The following is a 19,998-nucleotide window of genomic DNA, read 5'->3' as shown; positions in this document are numbered from 1 at the left end:
TATTTACTACAGCTCTGCACATCACCCTTATTCTTAAAAATCGGTACCAAAACACGTTTTCTCCATTCCCCAGGTATCCTCTCACTTTCCCAAATTTCATTAAACAATCTGGTTAAAAACACCACTGCCATTTTGCCTAAACAACTCCATGCTTCCACAGGTATGTCATTTGGACCAACAACCTTTCCATCCTCTTCATAGCTATCCTTACTTCCTCCTTGCTAATCCATTGCACTTCATGATTCATTATCCCCACATCATCCAACCTTCTTTGCCTTTCATTCTCTTCATTCATCAACTCCTCAAAGTACTCTTTCCATCTGCTCAACACACTCTCCTCGCTTGTGAGTATGATTCCTTCATTATCCTTTATCACCTTTACCTGCTGCACATCTTTCCTAGCTCGGTCCCTCTGTCTAGCCAATTGGTACAGGTCCTTTTCTCCCTCCTTGGTGTCCAACTTTTCATACAATTCTTCATACGTCTTATCCTTAGCCTTCCCAACCTCTCTCTTTGCCATGCACCTTATCTCTGTGTACTCCTGTCTACTTTCTTCATCTCTCTGACAATCCCACTTATTCTTTGCTAACCTCTTTCTCTTTATACTCTCCTGTACTTCCCCATTCCACCACCATGTCTCCTTGTCGTCCTTCCTCTGTCCAGATGTCATACCAAGCACCTTTCTAGCCATCTCCCTTACTAGCTCTGCTGTAGTTACCCAGCTATTTGGTAACTCTTCACTGCCACCCAGTGCCTGTCTTAACTCTTCCCTGAACTCCACCTCACAATTACCCTTTTTCAATTTCCACCATTTGATCCTTGGTGCTGCCCTCACACTCCTCCTCCTCTTCTTGATCACCAACATCATCTTACAAACCACCATTCTATGCTGCCTAACTACACTTTCCTCAGTCACCGCTTTACAGTCTCCATTCTCCTTCAAACTGGCCCTCCTACATAAGATATAATCCACCTGTCTGCATCTTCCTCCACTCTTGTATGTCATCCTATGCTCCTCCCTCTTGTTAAAATACGTATTCACCACAACCATGTCCATCCTTTTCGCAAAATCCACTACCTTCTGACCTACATTCCTTTGTTTAACACCATACCTATCCATCACTTCCTCATCCCCTCTGTTCCCTTCACCAACATGCCCATTGAAATCTGCTCCAATCACCACTCTTTCACCCTTGGGTACAGTCATCACCACTTCATCCAACTCGATCCAAAATTTTTCTTTCTCGTCCATTGCACAGCCAACCTGTGGAGCATATGCACTAACAACATTCATCATTACACCATCAATTTCCAACTTAATAAACATCACTCTATCCGACAGTCTCTTCACCTCCAAAACACTCTTAGCATACTGTTCCTTCAGGATAATGCCTACGCCATTTCTTCTCCCATCCACATCATGATAAAACAATTTGAACCCACCTGCGATGCACCTAGCCTTACTCCCCTTCCATCTGGTCTCTTGCACACACAATATACCAACCTTCCTTTTGTTCACCATATCGGCTAGCTCTCTTCCTATACCAGTCATACTGCCAACATTCAAAGTTCTGACCCTCACTACCACAGTCCAAGCCTTTCTCCTCTCTTCTTGCCTTCGGCCATGCCTTCCACCTCCTCTCCTCCTTCGGCCAACAATAGCCCAATTTCTGCCAGCACACTGTTGGCTAACAGTACTGGTGGCGGTCGTTGTTAACCCATGCCTCGACCGATTCAGTATGTAAATATTTACTGGTGACCGCATGAATGAGTTGGCCAAGTTTTATGCCCGATGCCCTTCCTGACGCAACCCTCCCCATTTTTCCGGGCTTGGGACTGGCACAAAGAAATGCACTGATTTGTGCAATTTTGTAAATGCATTGCTTAATCTCCAATCAAGTACTGTATTCTTAGCTTTTTATTGAATCAGGTGGAGAAATTAATCGATTAAGTAAATTTATATTAGATTGATGGTGTTATTCTTCATTTTGAGTAGTCCAATTGTTAAAATTACAGAGTGTGATAATTTCTTGGCTGATATTTGTAGTCCATTATAGTATATCTTCAGTTATGGATGAATTGGTATTTGGTGGGATGTAGACTGCAGTTATACAGAATGACTTCCTTGTGCTAAATCTTTAGTAGGGTAATTAAATGTTCTGCTTTGTCAAACATGGGCAGTGTATGAGGATAGATATAGAGCTCTTAGGTGTTAGCATAAGTAGTAGCTACTTTGCCACCTCTTTTGTTTATCAGACTTGGTAATATTGCAGTCCTGTGAGAGAAATTCTTCTTCTTTAATGGAAGGTTTTAACGATATGTTGGTAAGGGATAAAATATTTGATTAAATATCTTGAGACCTGAAGGCTTAGTGGTTGAGATGACGGTCTTAGAATTGTTTGGTAATAGTGGGATTTGATGATAGTGGCCCAGGGTTTTGGGTGTATACCTCCACAGAGATATAGGAGCAAAGTAATGCTAAGGGTCGGAGTGTAGCATATGTTTGATTTTTGTGTTATACCTTTTTGTGTCATGCCTTTCTGTTATACATTAGTTAATAAGCAGGGTGACTGGCCAAATAAGTGGTTTTAGCAGACTTTTGAATAAACATCAGTGTAATCCATCTGTGGCTGCTTCTGATTTATTTCGTCTGCAAACAGTGGGTACAATTTTTAAGGAGAATGATCAGAAGCCTTGGCAAATCTATTGCAGGTGTTCTTCTGGAAACAGCAATTAGATTCATTGCAATGAAAATGTTAGATTACCCAGTTAGAGAGGAAAGGGTAGCAGTGGAACTGGGATTTATTTTGAATTTAGTGGACAACTGTCCAAAATTCTTATTGGATGAAACTATGCATTGCTCCTTAAAAAAGAAAAAAAAACAAAAGAAGTATTTTACAGATTGTTTGTGAGGCTTTTACTGGAATGTCGGAGAGAAATAAGAAGCATCTTGTAGCCTGGCATTTGAAAGTGTGCATGTTTTATCCCAGTATACAGTAACATTTTTGATGCCTCATCCAAGGCATACCAGTGTCAATAACCTTATATACCATGAACTATTGGAAAAGACAGAATTTATGGTAAAGGGTTAGACAGATTTTGAAAGAAAGATTGTGCTGGTTCCAATGCTTCATTTTTTTTTATGAGTGACAGTTTTGTAGTAGTAATTCCACATAAAGATTTCAACATTATACAGCAGTCTTCAGTAATCAAGGCAATCTACATCTGGCTATAGCAAATTTGTCTTTTGTCTGGGATTGCCAAATGTCTGGTTTACACTGATTTTTTTCTAATTTATTTAATAGGCCTGATTAAAACTAAGTTGCCTGCCATTCCCAAATTTGCCTTAATTGTAATGTATCAGCTGCAAATTTTTAATGTTAACATCGGACTCTGCATGCTGAAGACCTAGCAAAGTTACATCAGCTTCATGCTGCTTTGCAGTTCCATTTATCTGCCTTCTTGGTGTATTTTCCCATCCATTTCAGTGGGTCATTTTTCCAGATCTTCATACCAAAAAACTTGCTTGTGGTTGTTGACCCATGGACTTGGTAGCAATGTGTAGCAAAACTCATAATTAAACTCTTAAGGCTTAGAAATTATGCTTTCCATGATGATGCATGTTATAAGCATTTTTTGTCTGTCTCTTATTTACTCTTTCTCCTCTTTTCTATAATAGGTTACTGAACATCTAACAAAAAAGTTTGCTGAACTAGAGAGTCCCAATAATATGAAGGTAGAAATGGGCCATGGTGCCAAAGCATGGGTATCTGACTTTAACCATCCACACTATATGGCTGGCAGAAAGGCCATGAAAACAGGTTGGTAAAAATTTCCACCATCTGCTTTGCTTTTACTTCAGATTTTCTTCTGTTGCTGTTCATCATATTGATCACTGTTACAGCAGCCTCAGTTATATAGGGTTATATTCTGCTTGCACGTCTTCACAGCACCTTCCACTTGCCTGAAGTGTCAGGCAGCTCAAGCTGAGCTGACTAAAAGACAAGTTTGAGTGCCAAGCCCGTCAAAGCTTTACTGCCACCAAAGAGTACACTTCCCTAAGGCTTTCAAGGATCAGTGGGTGGACTGTGCTGTTCCATTGCTGGGTGGATAAGTTCCTTTTCTGGGGAAAAAACTTCCATCCAATAATTTTTATTTATTAATAGTTTTCTTTTCATGAAAGTTATTTTAAAGCTAGGAGTTTGTGTTTTAACGGACTTGTCATAAGACTATACTGTACTTTTAAACAGGAGCGCTCTTTTTTCCTGTCAGTTTAAAAGTTGTTTAAAGTAACTGAAAAACATATTTCTGTAGAGAAATTATGTGTTAAGGTTGGCAGAACATTTTAAAGTGCTTTTCATTGTGTTTGTCTCTGAAAAACTGACTTGTAAAGACTTTTTAAATCAACATTGGCTTAATTTCCCCAGGCAAGTGGCACCATTTTTAGCTTCACCATGGAACAACCAGTCCTATAGTCATTCCTCCTTCCAGCTACAAAAAGAAAAAGTTAAACAAACAGCATGTTCCATCACAGCAGGCTAGCAATTTGTCTCAGCTGTGACCATTCAGACCACTCTTCTTTTATCCCAGACCCCTCTCGTGTTGCACCTATAGCCACTATGGACTGGGGTTAGCCACATATCCTGAGGCTGTTAGAGTTTCCTCAGTGGGCAATGGAGAGCCAATGTTATTGATTCTGGGAGACGGAACAAGGAAGACTTCCCTGTTTTGTCAGAATTTTGTGCCCATTCATGGGGAAACTGCTACTGCCATTAAGTAACATTGTTGGTGCATTATTCCTGTCTTTTGGAAATGGCCAAGGGCAATTACCACATGCTTTCTCACAGATTGGATCTGCTCACATAATGACAGAGGTGTGTGATACACCCCGGCACCAGTCAACTTCAGTTGACTGCTTGGATGTTATGGTCTTAATTCTCTTTAGGCACATATTTACTGAGGATGTTTAGTGGATACTAATGGAGGCAAGAAAACCTGCTACTAGAAAATTTTATATTAGAAAATGGAAAAGGTTTTCTAGTTGGTGCCAGCAACATAACCCGCATCCATTCAGAGCTATTTGTTTTTGAGTTTTACAGTATTTGGTTTAATGTCCTATGGCCTTTCTTAGTACTTTGTCAGTATTCATTTATCAGCCATTTCAGCATGTCTGCCCATGGATCCTCCTCATTCAGTGCATTTCTTGTGTTAAATGTTTTTGAAAGGGGATTTGCATAAGAGGCCTCCAAGAAAAGCAATGGTCCCTCCTTGGGAATCTTAATTTTGTGTTAGAGAAGCAAGCACATTTGAATGAGCTAACCTGGGTGACTTCAGGTTCTTAAAATGGAAAACTGTTTTATTGATTGCTCTGATCTCTGTAGCAAGAGTGCCTAAGTTGCAATCTGTTATGATGAGTCAACCCTAACTCATTTTGCACAGGGACAGTGTTTGCTTGAGAATTAGTCCTCCTTTTATGCATAAAGTGGCATCTGAATTGACTTTAAGCCGAACCATCCATCTCCCTGTTTTCTTTCCTGAACCCAAAAGTGAGGGAGAGAGGATATTCCATACTTCAGATGTCCACAGACAACTGCACTATTATCTTGACAGAACTAAATCTTTCAGATCTTCAAATCGATTAATTTGTTGTGAAAGTAAGAAGGGACAACCTATGTCAAAACAGACTATTTCCAAATGATTGTGTAAGGCTATTTTTTTTTTTTTTTTACCTTTTGTTATAGTCACAGCCACAGTGGTGCAGCGGTTAGCATTGCCGCCTCACAGCAAGAGGTTCTCTGGTTCGATTCTCGGCTGGGGTGCCTTCTGTGTGGAGTCTGCATGTCCTCCCTGTGGTCGCATGGGTTTTCTCCAGGTGCTCCGGTTTCCTCCCACATCCCAAAGACATGCAGTAGGTGGATTGGACACTCTAAATTGGCCCTAGGTGTAAGTGTGTGCCTTCTGTGGAAGGTTGGGCTCCGGGCTGGCAACTCGACACTGTAAAACTCCACTGCCAATCATGAGAGGACAGATGATCCACTGTTGCTACCCCTAACCGGGAAAAGCCGAAAGAAGAAGAAGACCTTTTGTTATAGTCACCACAACAAAACTATTCCAGGCAGGGTCAAAGCCCACTCTGTCAAGGCTTTGGCTTCATCTGTGGCTTTTTGGAAAGGGTGGATGCTAGAAGTATTCTAGAAGCTGCAACTTGGTCCTCTGCACATACTTTTAGAAAGCAGTGTAAGCTTGATTGCTTCTCTAAGCGTAGATCTAGTTTTGCAAGGACCATTCTCTAGGGGGCCCTGCACTCTTCTCCTTCCACCTTCCAAATGTAGTAAGCTAGGGTAATCTACCCATCTAGCTAACACTATTGCAGCAGTGATCAGCATGATGAATATAGTACAGTTGTGTAATTAAAATGACCATAACAGTAGATGCTTGATCACTGCTGCAGTAGCTGCTCTTTCCCTCCATCCTCCTTGTATTATGGTGTGTTGTTTATACCAAAATGTGCTTATTGATTTTTTTTCTTTTTTGCTAGCATTGTCCTTTTAGAGCTTAGCCTGTCTCGGCAGGAAAGGTCTGAAGGGTGTGGCAGCCAAACTTGTCTTTTCTGTAAGGTGCCCTGAAGCCTTTGGAAGGTGGCCGACTATTCTATTCTTGGCAGGATATAACCTCATATACTACTGCAGCAATTATTCAAACATCTACTATTACATACACAACTGTACTTTACAGGAAAAATAAGGTCCCATAAAAATGTTTAGTAAACATGGTGAAAGCATATTGTGGTGCAACTCCTGATGTAGTGATGACTTTGATATTTTCGTTTGTACTCGACCATGCTAACACACACACACACACACACACACACACACGCACACGCACACACACACACACACACACACACACACACACACACACACACACACACACACCCTTTTCAAGGTTAGGGGCAGTAAGGATTAATACCCTAAATGTTCCTGAATACTAGTGCAGAGACACAAACAGCTTTGAGTGTTTGCTTTTTCCACTTGGACAAACTAGTCTTTGTCTTCAGCTAACATATGTCCTTGGTGAGCCTACGAGGGGGTTCATTCTTTCTTTCTTTCTTTGATGTATTTTTCTGTGAAGCTCATATGCTCTGTAGCTTACATGTTATGTACCAAAATGCACCATTGGCACTGTTTCTACTGCCTGGAAAGGAGCACAGTATGAAGCACTCCCATTAGAGCTAGTAGTTCAAACCAGACTCCTTTATCTGCTGGAGGAACAAACTCCTGGCTTACCTCACTACCAGGGGGATGGAAGAGAGAGGAGCTTCTCAGGCAAGTATCAGTGGTTGAGGATGTTGTATAATCCCTGACAGAGCATTATCAGATGACCAAAGAAGGGGAGAGCTACGACTTGATCAGGCCCTCATAGAGAAGTCCATTTCTGAAATTATATTAATTGCCCATGTGTGGTGTGGTTATCCTCGTGAAGGCTGAGGAGCCCGGCCGTCATCTGTTTCAGTGGACATGGTGGGGTCCAGACAAAATGCACTTCCTGCTCCCACTTAGGGAAGTACATCTCATTCCTTAGGCATTGTATATCCCCTTTCAGGTGGTTGTAGCTTGCTAGTAACCACTTGGATCCCAAGGAGTAGCTCCCCTTAACTTATCCAGTGACAGGTTGATGATATCAGAACTGACGTTTCTCTGAAAATCTTCTTGGGGAAAGTAAGATTCAGTGGTCAAAGTTAGAAATATTCTGGGAATCCATGGCTTTGAACACACACCAGCAAGTCCCCTCAGTTACCAGTGACAGACATGAGCAAGGAAATGTCTGTTCATTCCTTTACCACCCCATTCAGCTTCCACAGTGCCCAAGCCACTAATCAGACTCGAGTTAGCTGGATCTTAGTAAGGGCTTCATCCCAGCTATGACATGAACTCCATGCATGGTTATCATTGAATCTGAGCAGCCATGTTTTAAGACAGTCTTCCAGTCCTGCCTAGTTCCTTTCATTCCTTTCTACACCTATGTATTGGCGCTGTTGCCTGTCTGTGGTATCATTAAAAATGCCTTTTCTTTCTCTCATGTATTCTGCAGTGCCTTGTGTATAGCATTAAAATTTACATAGTGCAGTACTAACGTGGTACTCTTGTGGTGGTCTACTTTCATCTGAGTATACTCCATTGAGTGTAACACTGTCATTTTGTCCATTTTGTTTCCATACTTTTCCTTGTGACCTTATTCGTGACGGTCTGTTTTTATTGACTTATTTCTTGATGTTTTTCTTCCTGCTGACCATCAGCTTCTCTGTGTTACTTCAGAAACCAAGAGAGCCATTGTCCAGTCATCCATGAGGGTTTTCTGCTAACTCTAACCAACATTTCCCCTCATGGAAGTCTGGATGAATGTCACTCCCCCAGAAACTGGCCTGTTGACCTGTGCTCTTTTCCATGCGTGCTTCTATCCCCTGATACAAAGCATGGTCTGCCTGGGTTATTAATCCCTGTCCCTTTAGACGACATTCTGGTTTATTTGGCCTCTGCTGGGTATCAGGAGACATACAGAGCACAGAGCTGTTGCCCCATCAGACAGCATCAACCACAAATGCTACATTCTGTGTTTCACTTTTCCTGTGCCCAGATCACTAATCAGTCCTGGGTCACAGTAAAGACTTTATCACTCTGCCTCTGGGAACTAATATAATTGGTTCATTCCATTTTTCAGTAATTTGTTAAATGTTTTGCTGTTTTTAATAAGCTGCTTCTACAGCTGCTTTATATTTTACTTCATGAATTCGCCATTCAAAGGACTCTGTATATTGAAAAGACTTTCTGGTGTCTTATTTTGCATTCCTCAACTGAGATGTTATTTTTTTTCTCTCTTCCACTCCCATTTACTTTAAGGGTGTGAGCACCTCCTCTTGCTGCATGCTGTGGTGTCACACATCAGACTGAGTATGCTTATGCTTATACCCTCCCACACTTCTGTGCTGGTTTCTGCAGTTTGAATCTCAGTCCTGATGCTCATTAATGGATAAGTTCATTGTTTTGGTGCCAAAAAAGTAAAATATTGAAGTTTTAATATGTCCATCAGATCATGAGCCTGGGCCTAGACCAGCATTGGTTATGTTGCTTGGTTGAAGAATACTGTGTAAACCAACTCCATAACAGTCACAGTTTCAGCTTGGTCTAATGAAGAGACTAGAGGAATATGATGCTATCCTATTTTTTATATTGTAGCCATTGAGAACACCATCTGCAAGGATTAGCATGAGGGTCTATAGCCCAGTCATGGGATGGTGCTGGAATATCATGTGAAGGCAAAGGGAATGGAGGACAGACATCAGTCTCATCCTCCTCGAGGGAAGGCTTTCCCAGTCATGACCTCTTGGACCTTGAATTTTCCCAGCTCCTCCTTCAGTTGAGTTACTGCTGCTTCTGTGTACAGCAAGAGGCCCATAAATATTGTGCCCCCCCTCCAGCCACCCCTGGTGGTGTATCCCAGGGAATTATCATGGCTCATCTCTTGCTTGAATTGCTGGAACCCACCTTTGATTAATCTGCACCAGTTGTGCTGTTCTTTAAGTTCCCCTGGAAGGTCATTGTCAGCATCTTTTAAGACCATGTACCCCCTACCCAGTTTTCCCCACAGCCCAGCAAGGCTTAATGGCCTAAGTTGAGGAGGGCCAACTGGGACTTCCCCCACCATGACTTATAGGACAAGCCCTGGCAGTTACTTTCAGTTAGCTGACCAGACCTCCAACGTTTGGTGCTTCACACACGTACAGTATGAGCATCGTCTGAATGTGAGTGCACCTTTCCTGGGGCTAGATTTCTGGTGCTTCCCTCTTGCTCTGTGTCCTGAGAAAGGAATCCGGAGTATCCAAAGACATCACCTCTCTGCAGTGGCACATCTCAACTGCCACCTCCCCCGCCCCCATGTCCCTTCGTCACCAGACTGATGACATTTTTTATAGTCTGACGTGCGGCTGCTTTCCCTTCTTCTCAGAAATGCTTAAATCTGCATATGGGGGAAGAGGACCATTACTTCTGGAGTCTTGTGTTTATAGATGCTACACTTCCAGACTGGAAGCATACTTATCTTTAGAAAAGCTGGTATCCTCAAAGCCCCTGGCTGTATATAGTGACATTCTTTTTCAGCATCTAGAGCCAACGCCTCTCTGATCTCTGCAATCCAGTGTCGGTTCCAGAGACCACAATACCTTTCCACCTTATTGCCTACTAAGAAGCCTAAAGCTCTAAATATGGCAGGAAAGAGTGTGTTTTCATCGGACATTTTGGAATTCTCATCCCTCAGACCTTTACCAATATAACTTTTCTGTTTCTGTGACAAAGGAAGTACTGACCAGAATGCTTATTAAAACATTTATAGTGGGTTGTAATGTGAACTGCTGTAATTTTTACATGTTGATACCATTGCTAGAGCAGCAGGGTCTGGTATTTTCTTTTGGCAAATGGCACAGCTGAGGCTGTTTTAAGGATCCTGGATGCCTACTTCTTTTGAGAAAGGGTCTGTGGGCAAGCCACCTCAGACTTAGTGGAGAACCTCCTAGAGAACAAACGAGCCCATCCATTGTGAACATTCTCTCTGACACAGAGCTATTCACTTAACCAGGCCCTGCTGTCACCCCTGAAGAAAAGCACTTGTGCGTAGTGGGTTCACACCTCTTAACACATTAAAAAATCTCTCTCTCCAAACAGTTCTGCAACTTCCATTCCCATCAGGATCACATGAAAAAAGTCCTCCATCATAACAGAGGACTTTGACTTCATCAGAATTCACTAGAAAACTAACAAATGCTGTTTAAATACACACAATACTATTCAATGATTGGTTAAATGTTTTCACAATTAACAAACCCAATAAACCAATTAATATTTAAAAAGCCAGAATTCAATTTATACACCAGACATAAGTTAAAATTTGAGTTAAAATCTTTTGTTTCTTAAAATTTGATACCATACGAAATGTGTAATAATAATGTAATAAAAGAGAAAAAAAAGAGAAGAAAAGAGATAAAGAAACAAAAAAAGGAAAGGCATTAATTTCAGAAATAAATGTAGAATATTTTTTGTGTATGTTGTGTTGTATATACTTTTCTTTTATATAAATTAGATGTTTTCAGCCCTTTCCTTCAAAATAGGTCCCAAGTTTAAATGTTCATTCAAACCAAGGGGAACGTTTGCTGCAAGCCTGAGTTGCCACATCAGTTCCTTTTTCAATAATATATTTTGCCAGTCCCCACCTCTGGCTTCCAAGTGTACAAAGTCTAAAATAGCAAAATGAAAGCCTGTGTAATTATTACAAATTATACTATGTTTGTACAAAGCATTTGTAACTTTTTTATTTTTTATATTGTACAAATGCTCATAAATTGTTGTCTTGAGAAGCCTCTCGGTCTTCCCAATATAAAAAGAGCTGCAGGTGTCGCACATAGCAATGTAGACCAACTTACTAGAAAAGCAATTACCTCTCCTAGGGTAAACTATGCTGCTGTTCTGATTTTTCAAACAAATCTTAGTTTAATGGGAGATATAAGAACAATATTTACATCTCCCACAGCATCTAGTACCATTATTATAATTTCCATCAATGGCAAAACATTTTGGTCTACTTTCCAAAATCTTTTTCAAGTTGAACCCAATTTTGGTGGTAAACACTGGTTTTTCACCCAAAACTCGATATTTGTCATAGTCAACTTTAAATATACTCCAGTTCTTATATAAAACTTCTCTAACTTGTTGATATAGTGGACTTTATTGTACAATACAAGAATGTTCAAAATAGGTTTCATTCAATTTTTTGACAATCTCCCCAGAACACTGATTTTTATTAGTTCCCTTACCTAATAGTGGGGTGTATTTCTTTCCCCATTCCTTGAAAACATCGTTAAGAGTTTTTACCACCAAACCCATAGGGTAACCCCTTTCCAAAAACATAGAAATTCAAACTCGGGTATAAGATCTTCCACCAAGGAAGTCATTCTAGCTACCCTAATTGCTTGAGCCTTTATAATACTTTCCTTTTGCCAAAAAGGGTGAAAACTGTTAAAATGTAGATAATTATTGCAGAAAGTTTTCTTGTGATATATTTTGGATATGAATTTATCCTTGTCCTTAACAATTAGGGTGTCTAAATAACTAATTTTATAAGCATCATACTGAAAGGTGAATTTTAAGAAATTAGTTGTACTGTTGAGGTATTGAATGAACAAAGGAATGGATTCAGTAGTTCCCTTCCAAAGAATAAAAATGTCATCCAAAAACCTGCAATAATAGGTTATGTAGTCATGGTATTTACTTCCAAACACATATTCTCTCTCCCATCCTAATAAAACAATGTTTGCGTAGGTAGGGGCACAAGTGGCACCCATTGCCACACCTCTGACTTGCTGAAAGTATTCACCCTCAAAAAAAGATGTAATTATTGTCTAAAATTAATTCCATCATTTCACAAATTAACTTTATTTCATCACAATCCATAGTAGATAAATTGTATTAAGTCTCCTCAAAATATCTTAAACCTTCATCTTTAGGAATGCAGGTAAATAAATCCATTACATCAATGGTGACAAGATAATCTTCCGCGCTCCATAAATGGCCTTTAAGTTGACCAAGAAACTCCCATGAGTCCTTAACTAAATGTGGACACATGTCCACAACATGTTTAATCTTCCTGTCTGCATATACAGATAAATTGTGAGTTTTGGACCCAGTTGCTGCTACAATAGGTCTGAAGGGTGGATGTTCCAAGTTTTTGTGCATTTTGGGTATACCAAATATGCCAGGGATGATAGGATGAATGTTAGATAAAAAATCATATATTGCCCCTGTAATTCTTTGATCCATAAAATATTCATATAGAAAACTGTCAATTCTCTGATATGCTATATGAGTTTGATTTCTGGCATATGTAGAATAATTATTAACATTAAATAAAATTCCCTGCATAATATCGATGTAATCAGTACTGTTGAATAGTACAATACCGCCCCCTTTATCTGGTGCCATAACACGTATGCTCTTGTCATTTCTTAATTCCTGCAACAACGTTCTCTCTGTATTACTAAGATTGTGGAAGATTTTTTTGTGTTTGCCCCAAATTTTGTAAATGTCATCCTTAACAACCTTCTCAAAAGTGTTAAAGGATCTAAAGGGGGATTATACATACTTCTTTTTTTTACATACTTCTTTACATAAATCTGTATCATTTTTGGTAACCTTCGAGTGCAATAATTGTAAATTAAATTTTCTGGTGTAAAGTTGAATATCAATTAAAGTGTCAGTAATATCTGGGATTCTTGTAGGTACATACTTAAACCCTTTTGAAAACAGGGAAAAGTGTTCTGGCAAAATTTCTCTGTCTGTATAATTGTATGTCAGGCACAGGTCACCTCTGAGCAGACGGTATGCAACTGAATAGAGTTGGAGTTTCTTCAGTCTGGCAGTATATGACAGGTTTTGGAGTCCCTTTATCCTTTTGGTGAGGAACTTTTGGGGTCTCTCCAATTGCTGCAGGTGTCGGGTGAGATACATCCCGAATGGGGCATTGTACTCGATCATTGGTCTGATAAGTGAAGAGTACAGGGGAACAATGACCTCACTTGATCTGGATGTGAATCCCTTCATGATCAGATGGGCAATGTAGAAGGTCTTTCGAACCACTTTAGCAACATGAGTGTCAAACGAGAGGCCACTGTCAACCTGGGTACCCAGGTCCCTGATAACCTCTTCTGTGCTTAGTGGGTTGCCACCTATATGGTAGCTTGGGATTACCTTGTTTTTCCCGAAGGGTATGACTATACACTTTTTTGCGTTTAACTTCAGGCCATGGCTCTGGCACCAGCTATCAGTTTCCGTGAGACCCCTCTGAAGGATGTCAGTGTCCGATGTACTATTCACTATGGCACCCAGTTTGCAGTCATCCGCAAACTTTGTCAGCCATAGTCCTCCTATGTTTGCCTGTACTTCTGAGAAGTAGATGCCGAACAATAGGGGGCCAAGGACTGAGCCCTGTGGGACACCACTTGTGGGGACTGGCAAAATATATTATTGAAAAAGGAACTGATGTGGCAACTCAGGCTTGCAGCAAACTTTCCCCCTGGTTTGAATGAACATTTAAACTTGGCACCTATTTTGAAGGAAAGGGCTGAAAACATCTAATTTATATAAAAGAAAAGTACATACAACACAACATACACAAAAAAATATTCTACATTTATTTCTGAAATTGATGCCTTTCCTTTTTTTGTTTTTTTCTCTCTTTTCTTCTCTTTTTTTTCTCTTTTATTACATTATTATTACACATTTCTTATGGTATCAAATTTTAAGAAACAAAAGATTTTAACTCAAATTTTAACTTATGTCTGGTGTATAAATTGAATTCTGGCTTTTTAAATATTAATTGGTTTATTGGGTTTGTTAATTGTGAAAACATTTAACCAATCATTGAATAGCATTGTGTGTATTTAAACAGCATTTGTTAGTTTTCTAGTGAATTCTGATGAAGTCAAAATTTTAACTGACGAAAGCACTTAATTTTGATGTTACAATAAAGAAGGTTTGGACTCACAACAAATAGTGCTTTTATTGGGTTCATAACAGAGGACTTACTGTGCATGAAGCACTGCCTCAAGTGCCAGCAGTTTAACCAAGACACCAGACGGAAAATCTAGTCATGTTGCAGCTTATAAGATGGTAGTGGTTGAAAGTCCATAACCCATGTGTTAGCAAGGAGTATCCTTTTTACAGATTCAGGCCAGTGCCTGAGCATTGTAAGAAAGTAATGTATATGGAGGGACACCAATCAGAGTCTTGTGGGCAAGTCCATTCCCTTGTGTCTCTCCATCTTTCCATGAGGGATCAGCTTTGTGCAGGTCTTCCTCTGCAGTAAGTTTTGTCTCAGGCAGCCACCATCTTGGACTGCAAGTCTGATTTAACCCCCTCCCAGACAAACCACTGAAGCACACCAGTAACTGGCTTGTACCCTGGAGTAATCCATCTGGTCCTGTAGAGTTACTAGTTGGACTGAGGATTCTTCACCCATGCATCCCTGTGGATCAGGCAGGACTCCATCCCATTGCTGCCGGTTAGGCCTTTAAGCTCAGACATTTGTTTGACTGAATAGTCTGGAAGTTTAGCAATGTGGATTAAAGATTTGAGCTGCTGACCAGCTTCATTCTGTAGTCATGGGTTTTATTCTGTCAGCCTCCAATTTGCCTGTTATAGAATTCTGAGCAGGTCACTTAACCAAGCATTGCTCCCAGATCACTACTGAAAAGAGGTATTTGTACCTTATAGCTTGACTATTTTAATAAATAAGGAAACTTAAAGTGAGAAAGTTCTGGTGGGATCTCTCCTTTGGGGTGGGGCAGGAACATATCTGAACATGGACCCCAGTGCCTGTGCCATGCTCAAATCATGCTTCTCCCGTCTCACACTGCTCTCTGCAGGAGCAGCCTGATCATATGTGCCATGACTCATTTTTGATTTTTCCCACATTCCCTGAGTGTGAATCCACTCGTCCTTGAGCTGTATCTAGCAGAAGTACTTCCCTTATCCTTTGTGCTTTAGGGAAGGGGACTTGGTCCTTCCTTATAGGGCAGATAAGGAAAGTGAGACCTGTCCTTCCTAAAGTCTTTTGCCGCAGATCCATAGCATCTGTCTTCCACCCACCTTCCCTTTTATATATTTTTGGTCTTGACACTTCAGTGGGTACTGCATTTATATAGATTTCTATACCATGTTCATCTTTTGGTGAAAACATTTAATGATGAAAGGAATGAGGGGACTTACAGAAGTACCACTCATTTTTAGCACTGGTGTCAGGCATTTTCCATTGATGACACTGATTTAGAAGGCTGGACTCAGAACTCTGATCCCTGTCTTCTACTACTAATGCAGCTTCATCATCAGTGTTATTATTTTGCTGAAGTTCTGTCAGACCCACAGATTGGGACAGGCAGTATCACTATGACTATACATGTGTATGGTACCGTAAGCAAGGGAGTGAAAAAAATGCATCTTCCCCTGATCAGTTATCAGTAACTGTTCTACGTTTGGCATCTTTTGCCAGAGGTCCAGAGTGTTTCTGCTGAAATCCAGGGCTAAAAATCAAGAAAGTATATTTTGTGATTCTACTGCACTTTTTAGAGTGTATTTCATTTAATTGTTGCATTATTTCTGCATTTTACTATTTGTGACTGCATCATTTTCTGCACTTTATTTCAATTGTACTTTTAGCCTAGATAGCATGGTCTAGATTCAGATCCGCTGAATCTAGCTTGTTATTGATGAACTTGAGCAGTAAACCATCCATCTTACATTAAGAAGGGCTCCCCTGCACCCTTGGGGCAGAAGAGTGTAGATCCAGCCTTGTCTTAGCTGGGGTTTGCTAGAGGAAGGCTCATTGTGTGTCCTATTGGTTGATTAGCTTAAAAGTGTTTATTTTCTCCTGTATTTAAACCTCAGGTTTGCACGTTGCTGTGCACTGCACAGCAGGGACTAGTAATGCGCTGTGTAGATGCATATGCCTTGAAACACAATTTTTCCCTAGACATCTGTCAGTTGAACCCTCACAAGCTTCCCTCCTGCACTGCCAGCAACTCATCTGTGCACTGAACAGCGTTGCCACACTTATCTCTAGCCTTCAGTAGAACACGCCCCCTTAGACCCAACACAAAAACTGATCCAACTGTTCCACTCCCTTCCCCAAAAGTACATGGTGAAAAAAACTGCTATAATGGATGGGCAGTTTCCCCATCATTTCTCTGGCCACTGTGATTGACATGAGCATACTGAGGCAATGTAGTAATTGCTTCATGTATACAGACAACCACTTATTCATAAAACAAATACCCTATGCAAGAGATGTAATTACACTATGAAATTGGAATCGGTTCTCTCACGTAACAACAAATTGGACATCAAACAGGTTGTCAGCAGACACACACCATCTCTCGCACAAAATAAGGTCATGACCCATAAACCCACATATGCAGAGGTACGCACTTGAAACTTACCAAAAGATCAGAGACCTCCCAAATGTAAACCACTTGCACATACAGCTGTACATATAGAAGCCACTACACATAGCAACACATACACCAGTGTTTCAGTAAAAAAGCACCTAAGGCAAAACACCTCAAAACCTAATAGGTGATTCCATAGTGAGACACACAGGTGTCCCCCTCCATGCTGGACAAGGGGAAGGTCACGGTCAGCTGCCTGTCAGGTGCCAGGATCCATCATATCATTCATGCACTCACTAACTCAACAAGAAGTACCATTTTGCCTGTGTCACAGTACATGCTGGGGTGAATGACTTGAGTCCTACCTCTCTGGACTGTATGAAGAGAGACATGACTTAACTCTCAGATTGTGTATCTGGCAGATATGACCCTAGCCCTAAGCAATATTCTACCTTTACCCAGGATGAAGCCACAATATAAACAGTCCAAGGGGATCCAGTATCTGTCAGCCTGGGAAGACTTGGACACTGCTTTGCTAGAAATGATCTGCACCTGCCTTCTCTCTGCTATCAGATACTGGCAAAGGCATTTGCCTCTGTATAGTGCCTGTTTTAGGCAATGTCAAAACAACAACATTTCCAGTGTAATAAAATCCACTCAAGACAAACTCAAGGTTCTGCTGCTTAATGCTAGGAGTATAAACACGAAACTGCACTCCCTGGTAGCACTCCTCACTTTGGAAGATGCTGATGTCTGTGCAGTCACTGAGAAATGGTTCAAGGCCATGGAGAGCTCCCCAGCCATGCAAGGCTACAATGCCTTCTCCATGTTCAGACCTCAAAATGAGCTTCAAAGAAATAAAGGTAGAGGTGTATCCATCTTCATTAAAGCTAAGTACACCTCAAGACTGGTCAGACAATGTGACGCTTTCGAGCTACTCCATGTCTAATTAACTACAGGCAAAATACCCTACCACATCATTGCTAGCTATACGCTCCCCACCATGAACAAAGAAACACATACTGGAGTCGCTCGCCATACAGCCCAACACCTTAGTCATGGGAGATTTCAACTATCCTTCCATCAACTGGATGACATACACGAGCACAGACATGCTTGCCCTGAGGTTCCTGGGCATTGTCAATACAAATACTCTGGAGCAGAAAGTCTGCACCCCCACAAGGGGATCAAATGTCCTAGACTTAGCACTCACCAACATTGTGGGAGTCGCTGCACTCCCCCTGTGTGATGCCCTCCCTGATAAGTTTGGACCATAAATTAGTCTCACTCAGTCACAGCTGGACATGACACCCCCACAGGTGCAAAAAAACTAAACAACTTTTCCAAAGCAAACTAAAGCCTACTAAGCAATGGTATAAAAAGTTTTATACCCCGCACAGTCACAGACAACAGTGACTCCTATGCAGAGGTGTACACAAATGCCCTGTATAAACACACAAGCAACTGTAAAGACTCTGCTGTACTTGACCAGGTCAGAACCAGGTTGTCTCAAAAAAAAAAAAAACACCCTGGTGGACCAAGTATAAACAGATTATATAATAAGTGGAAGAAACCGATGTCTAAGTACAAGAGGAAACCAACTCAGCAGAGGAAAAATTTCCTCCACAGCTTGAACAAGCAAATCAGAAATAGTCCTGTAAAGCTAATTACAAAGCTAAAATAGCATCCCTAGCTATAGATAATCATAAGGCATGTTTTAGCTACATCTGAAATCTAAAAGGGAATGCCCAGCTAAGTGCTGAACTGATAGTGGATGATACCATTTATACTCTACCAGAGGAAATCAACAACTTGCTAGCTGACAGATTTGGTACAAAGTTGACCCTCCACGGTCCCCACCAGCCATACTCCAAAGCATACCTGACACCAGTCCTCTGCCTAGTATCTCTAGAGATCAGGACGTGTCTGCACTTTCCCAAAGCCAAAAACACAGCCTTAATGGGACCAGATAACATCCCAGGTTGCTTAATAAGCAGTCTAAAACAGGACCTGGCAGGATCCACTTGCCATTCCCATAGCCTGAGAACTGGTCAGCAGGGTGGAGAACAGCAGTAATCCCCTTGCACAAAGAGGGGCCATCAACCGACTCTGGGAACTAAAGATCCATAAGTCTAACCAGCCTCATCTGCAAGGTCATGGAAAGAATCATCATGGACCTTATTAACAAGGACATAGGTGACCTTCAGACACTACACACAGCCCAGTTTGTCTTACTTAAGGGACGCTCATGCTTATTAAACCTAGTAGACTTCTTCAAGAAAGTCGTCAAAGCCCTGGATGAAGGTAAGACCGTGTGTACTGCCTGTCTTGACCTAGCCAAGGCTTTTGACACAATTCCCCACCCACGTATCATTGGGAAACTCTCCCAGCTGGGGATTAACCCATATGTCACTAGATGGGTAGCCAGTTGGCTTACCGACAGAACACATACCGTCAAAGTTGGTGACTCCACCACTACCGGTTGACCCATCACCAATGGCGTACCACAAGGATCTGTGCTGGGCCCTTTACTGTATGGGATCTATTTTTTCAGAAGTCCAGGATAAAGTAGGCAGCCTTTGGCTTGCCAGGTTCGCCAAAGATTGCAAAGCGGGTGCTATCATTCAGTCCCCCAATGATGTTAACATATTACAGGAAGGGCTAGCACAGATAAGTGACTGGCCCCAAAGCCACGGTCTAAAACTAAATGCAAAAAGTGCATTATTATCCCTGTTTGGCAAAGTGGAATTCTTTACTAATTACAATATTGAAAGCACCCCCTAAGTTCAAACAGTGGTGGGCGATCTTGGGAGCACAGGTCGATAGCAATCTGCACTTTGACCACCAAGTTTGCACAGTGGTAAAGAAGGCCTTCTACATTGTGCATCTCATAAGTAAGGTCATTGCAACTAGGTCTAAGGATGTTATAACTCCACTGTACTCAACTCTAGTCAGACCATTAATGGAGTAGAATGCTTGCATGCATCTCACCTGACACTCGTAGCAGCTGGAGA

The 19,998-nt window shown here is 41.1% G+C and overlaps 1 protein-coding gene across 3 annotated transcripts in view; it reads left to right on the top strand.

The window, feature by feature from the left end:
* LOC122798298 (cytosolic non-specific dipeptidase-like) overlaps positions 1-19,998 on the top strand; it is a 670,350-nt gene that overhangs the window by 620,979 nt on the left and 29,373 nt on the right. For all 3 annotated transcript variants that reach the window (XM_044067122.1, XM_044067123.1, XM_044067124.1), the window contains exon 10: positions 3,680-3,821. In XM_044067122.1, coding sequence (XP_043923057.1) covers positions 3,680-3,821 — 142 coding nt within the window. The remainder of the gene's footprint in view (positions 1-3,679; positions 3,822-19,998) is intronic.

This window comes from Protopterus annectens, chromosome 3.part1 (genome assembly GCF_019279795.1).
Source record: "Protopterus annectens isolate FY-2018-M chromosome 3.part1, PAN1.0, whole genome shotgun sequence".
NCBI lineage: Eukaryota > Metazoa > Chordata > Ceratodontiformes > Protopteridae > Protopterus > Protopterus annectens.
This window is presented reverse-complemented; position numbering and strand designations above follow the sequence as displayed.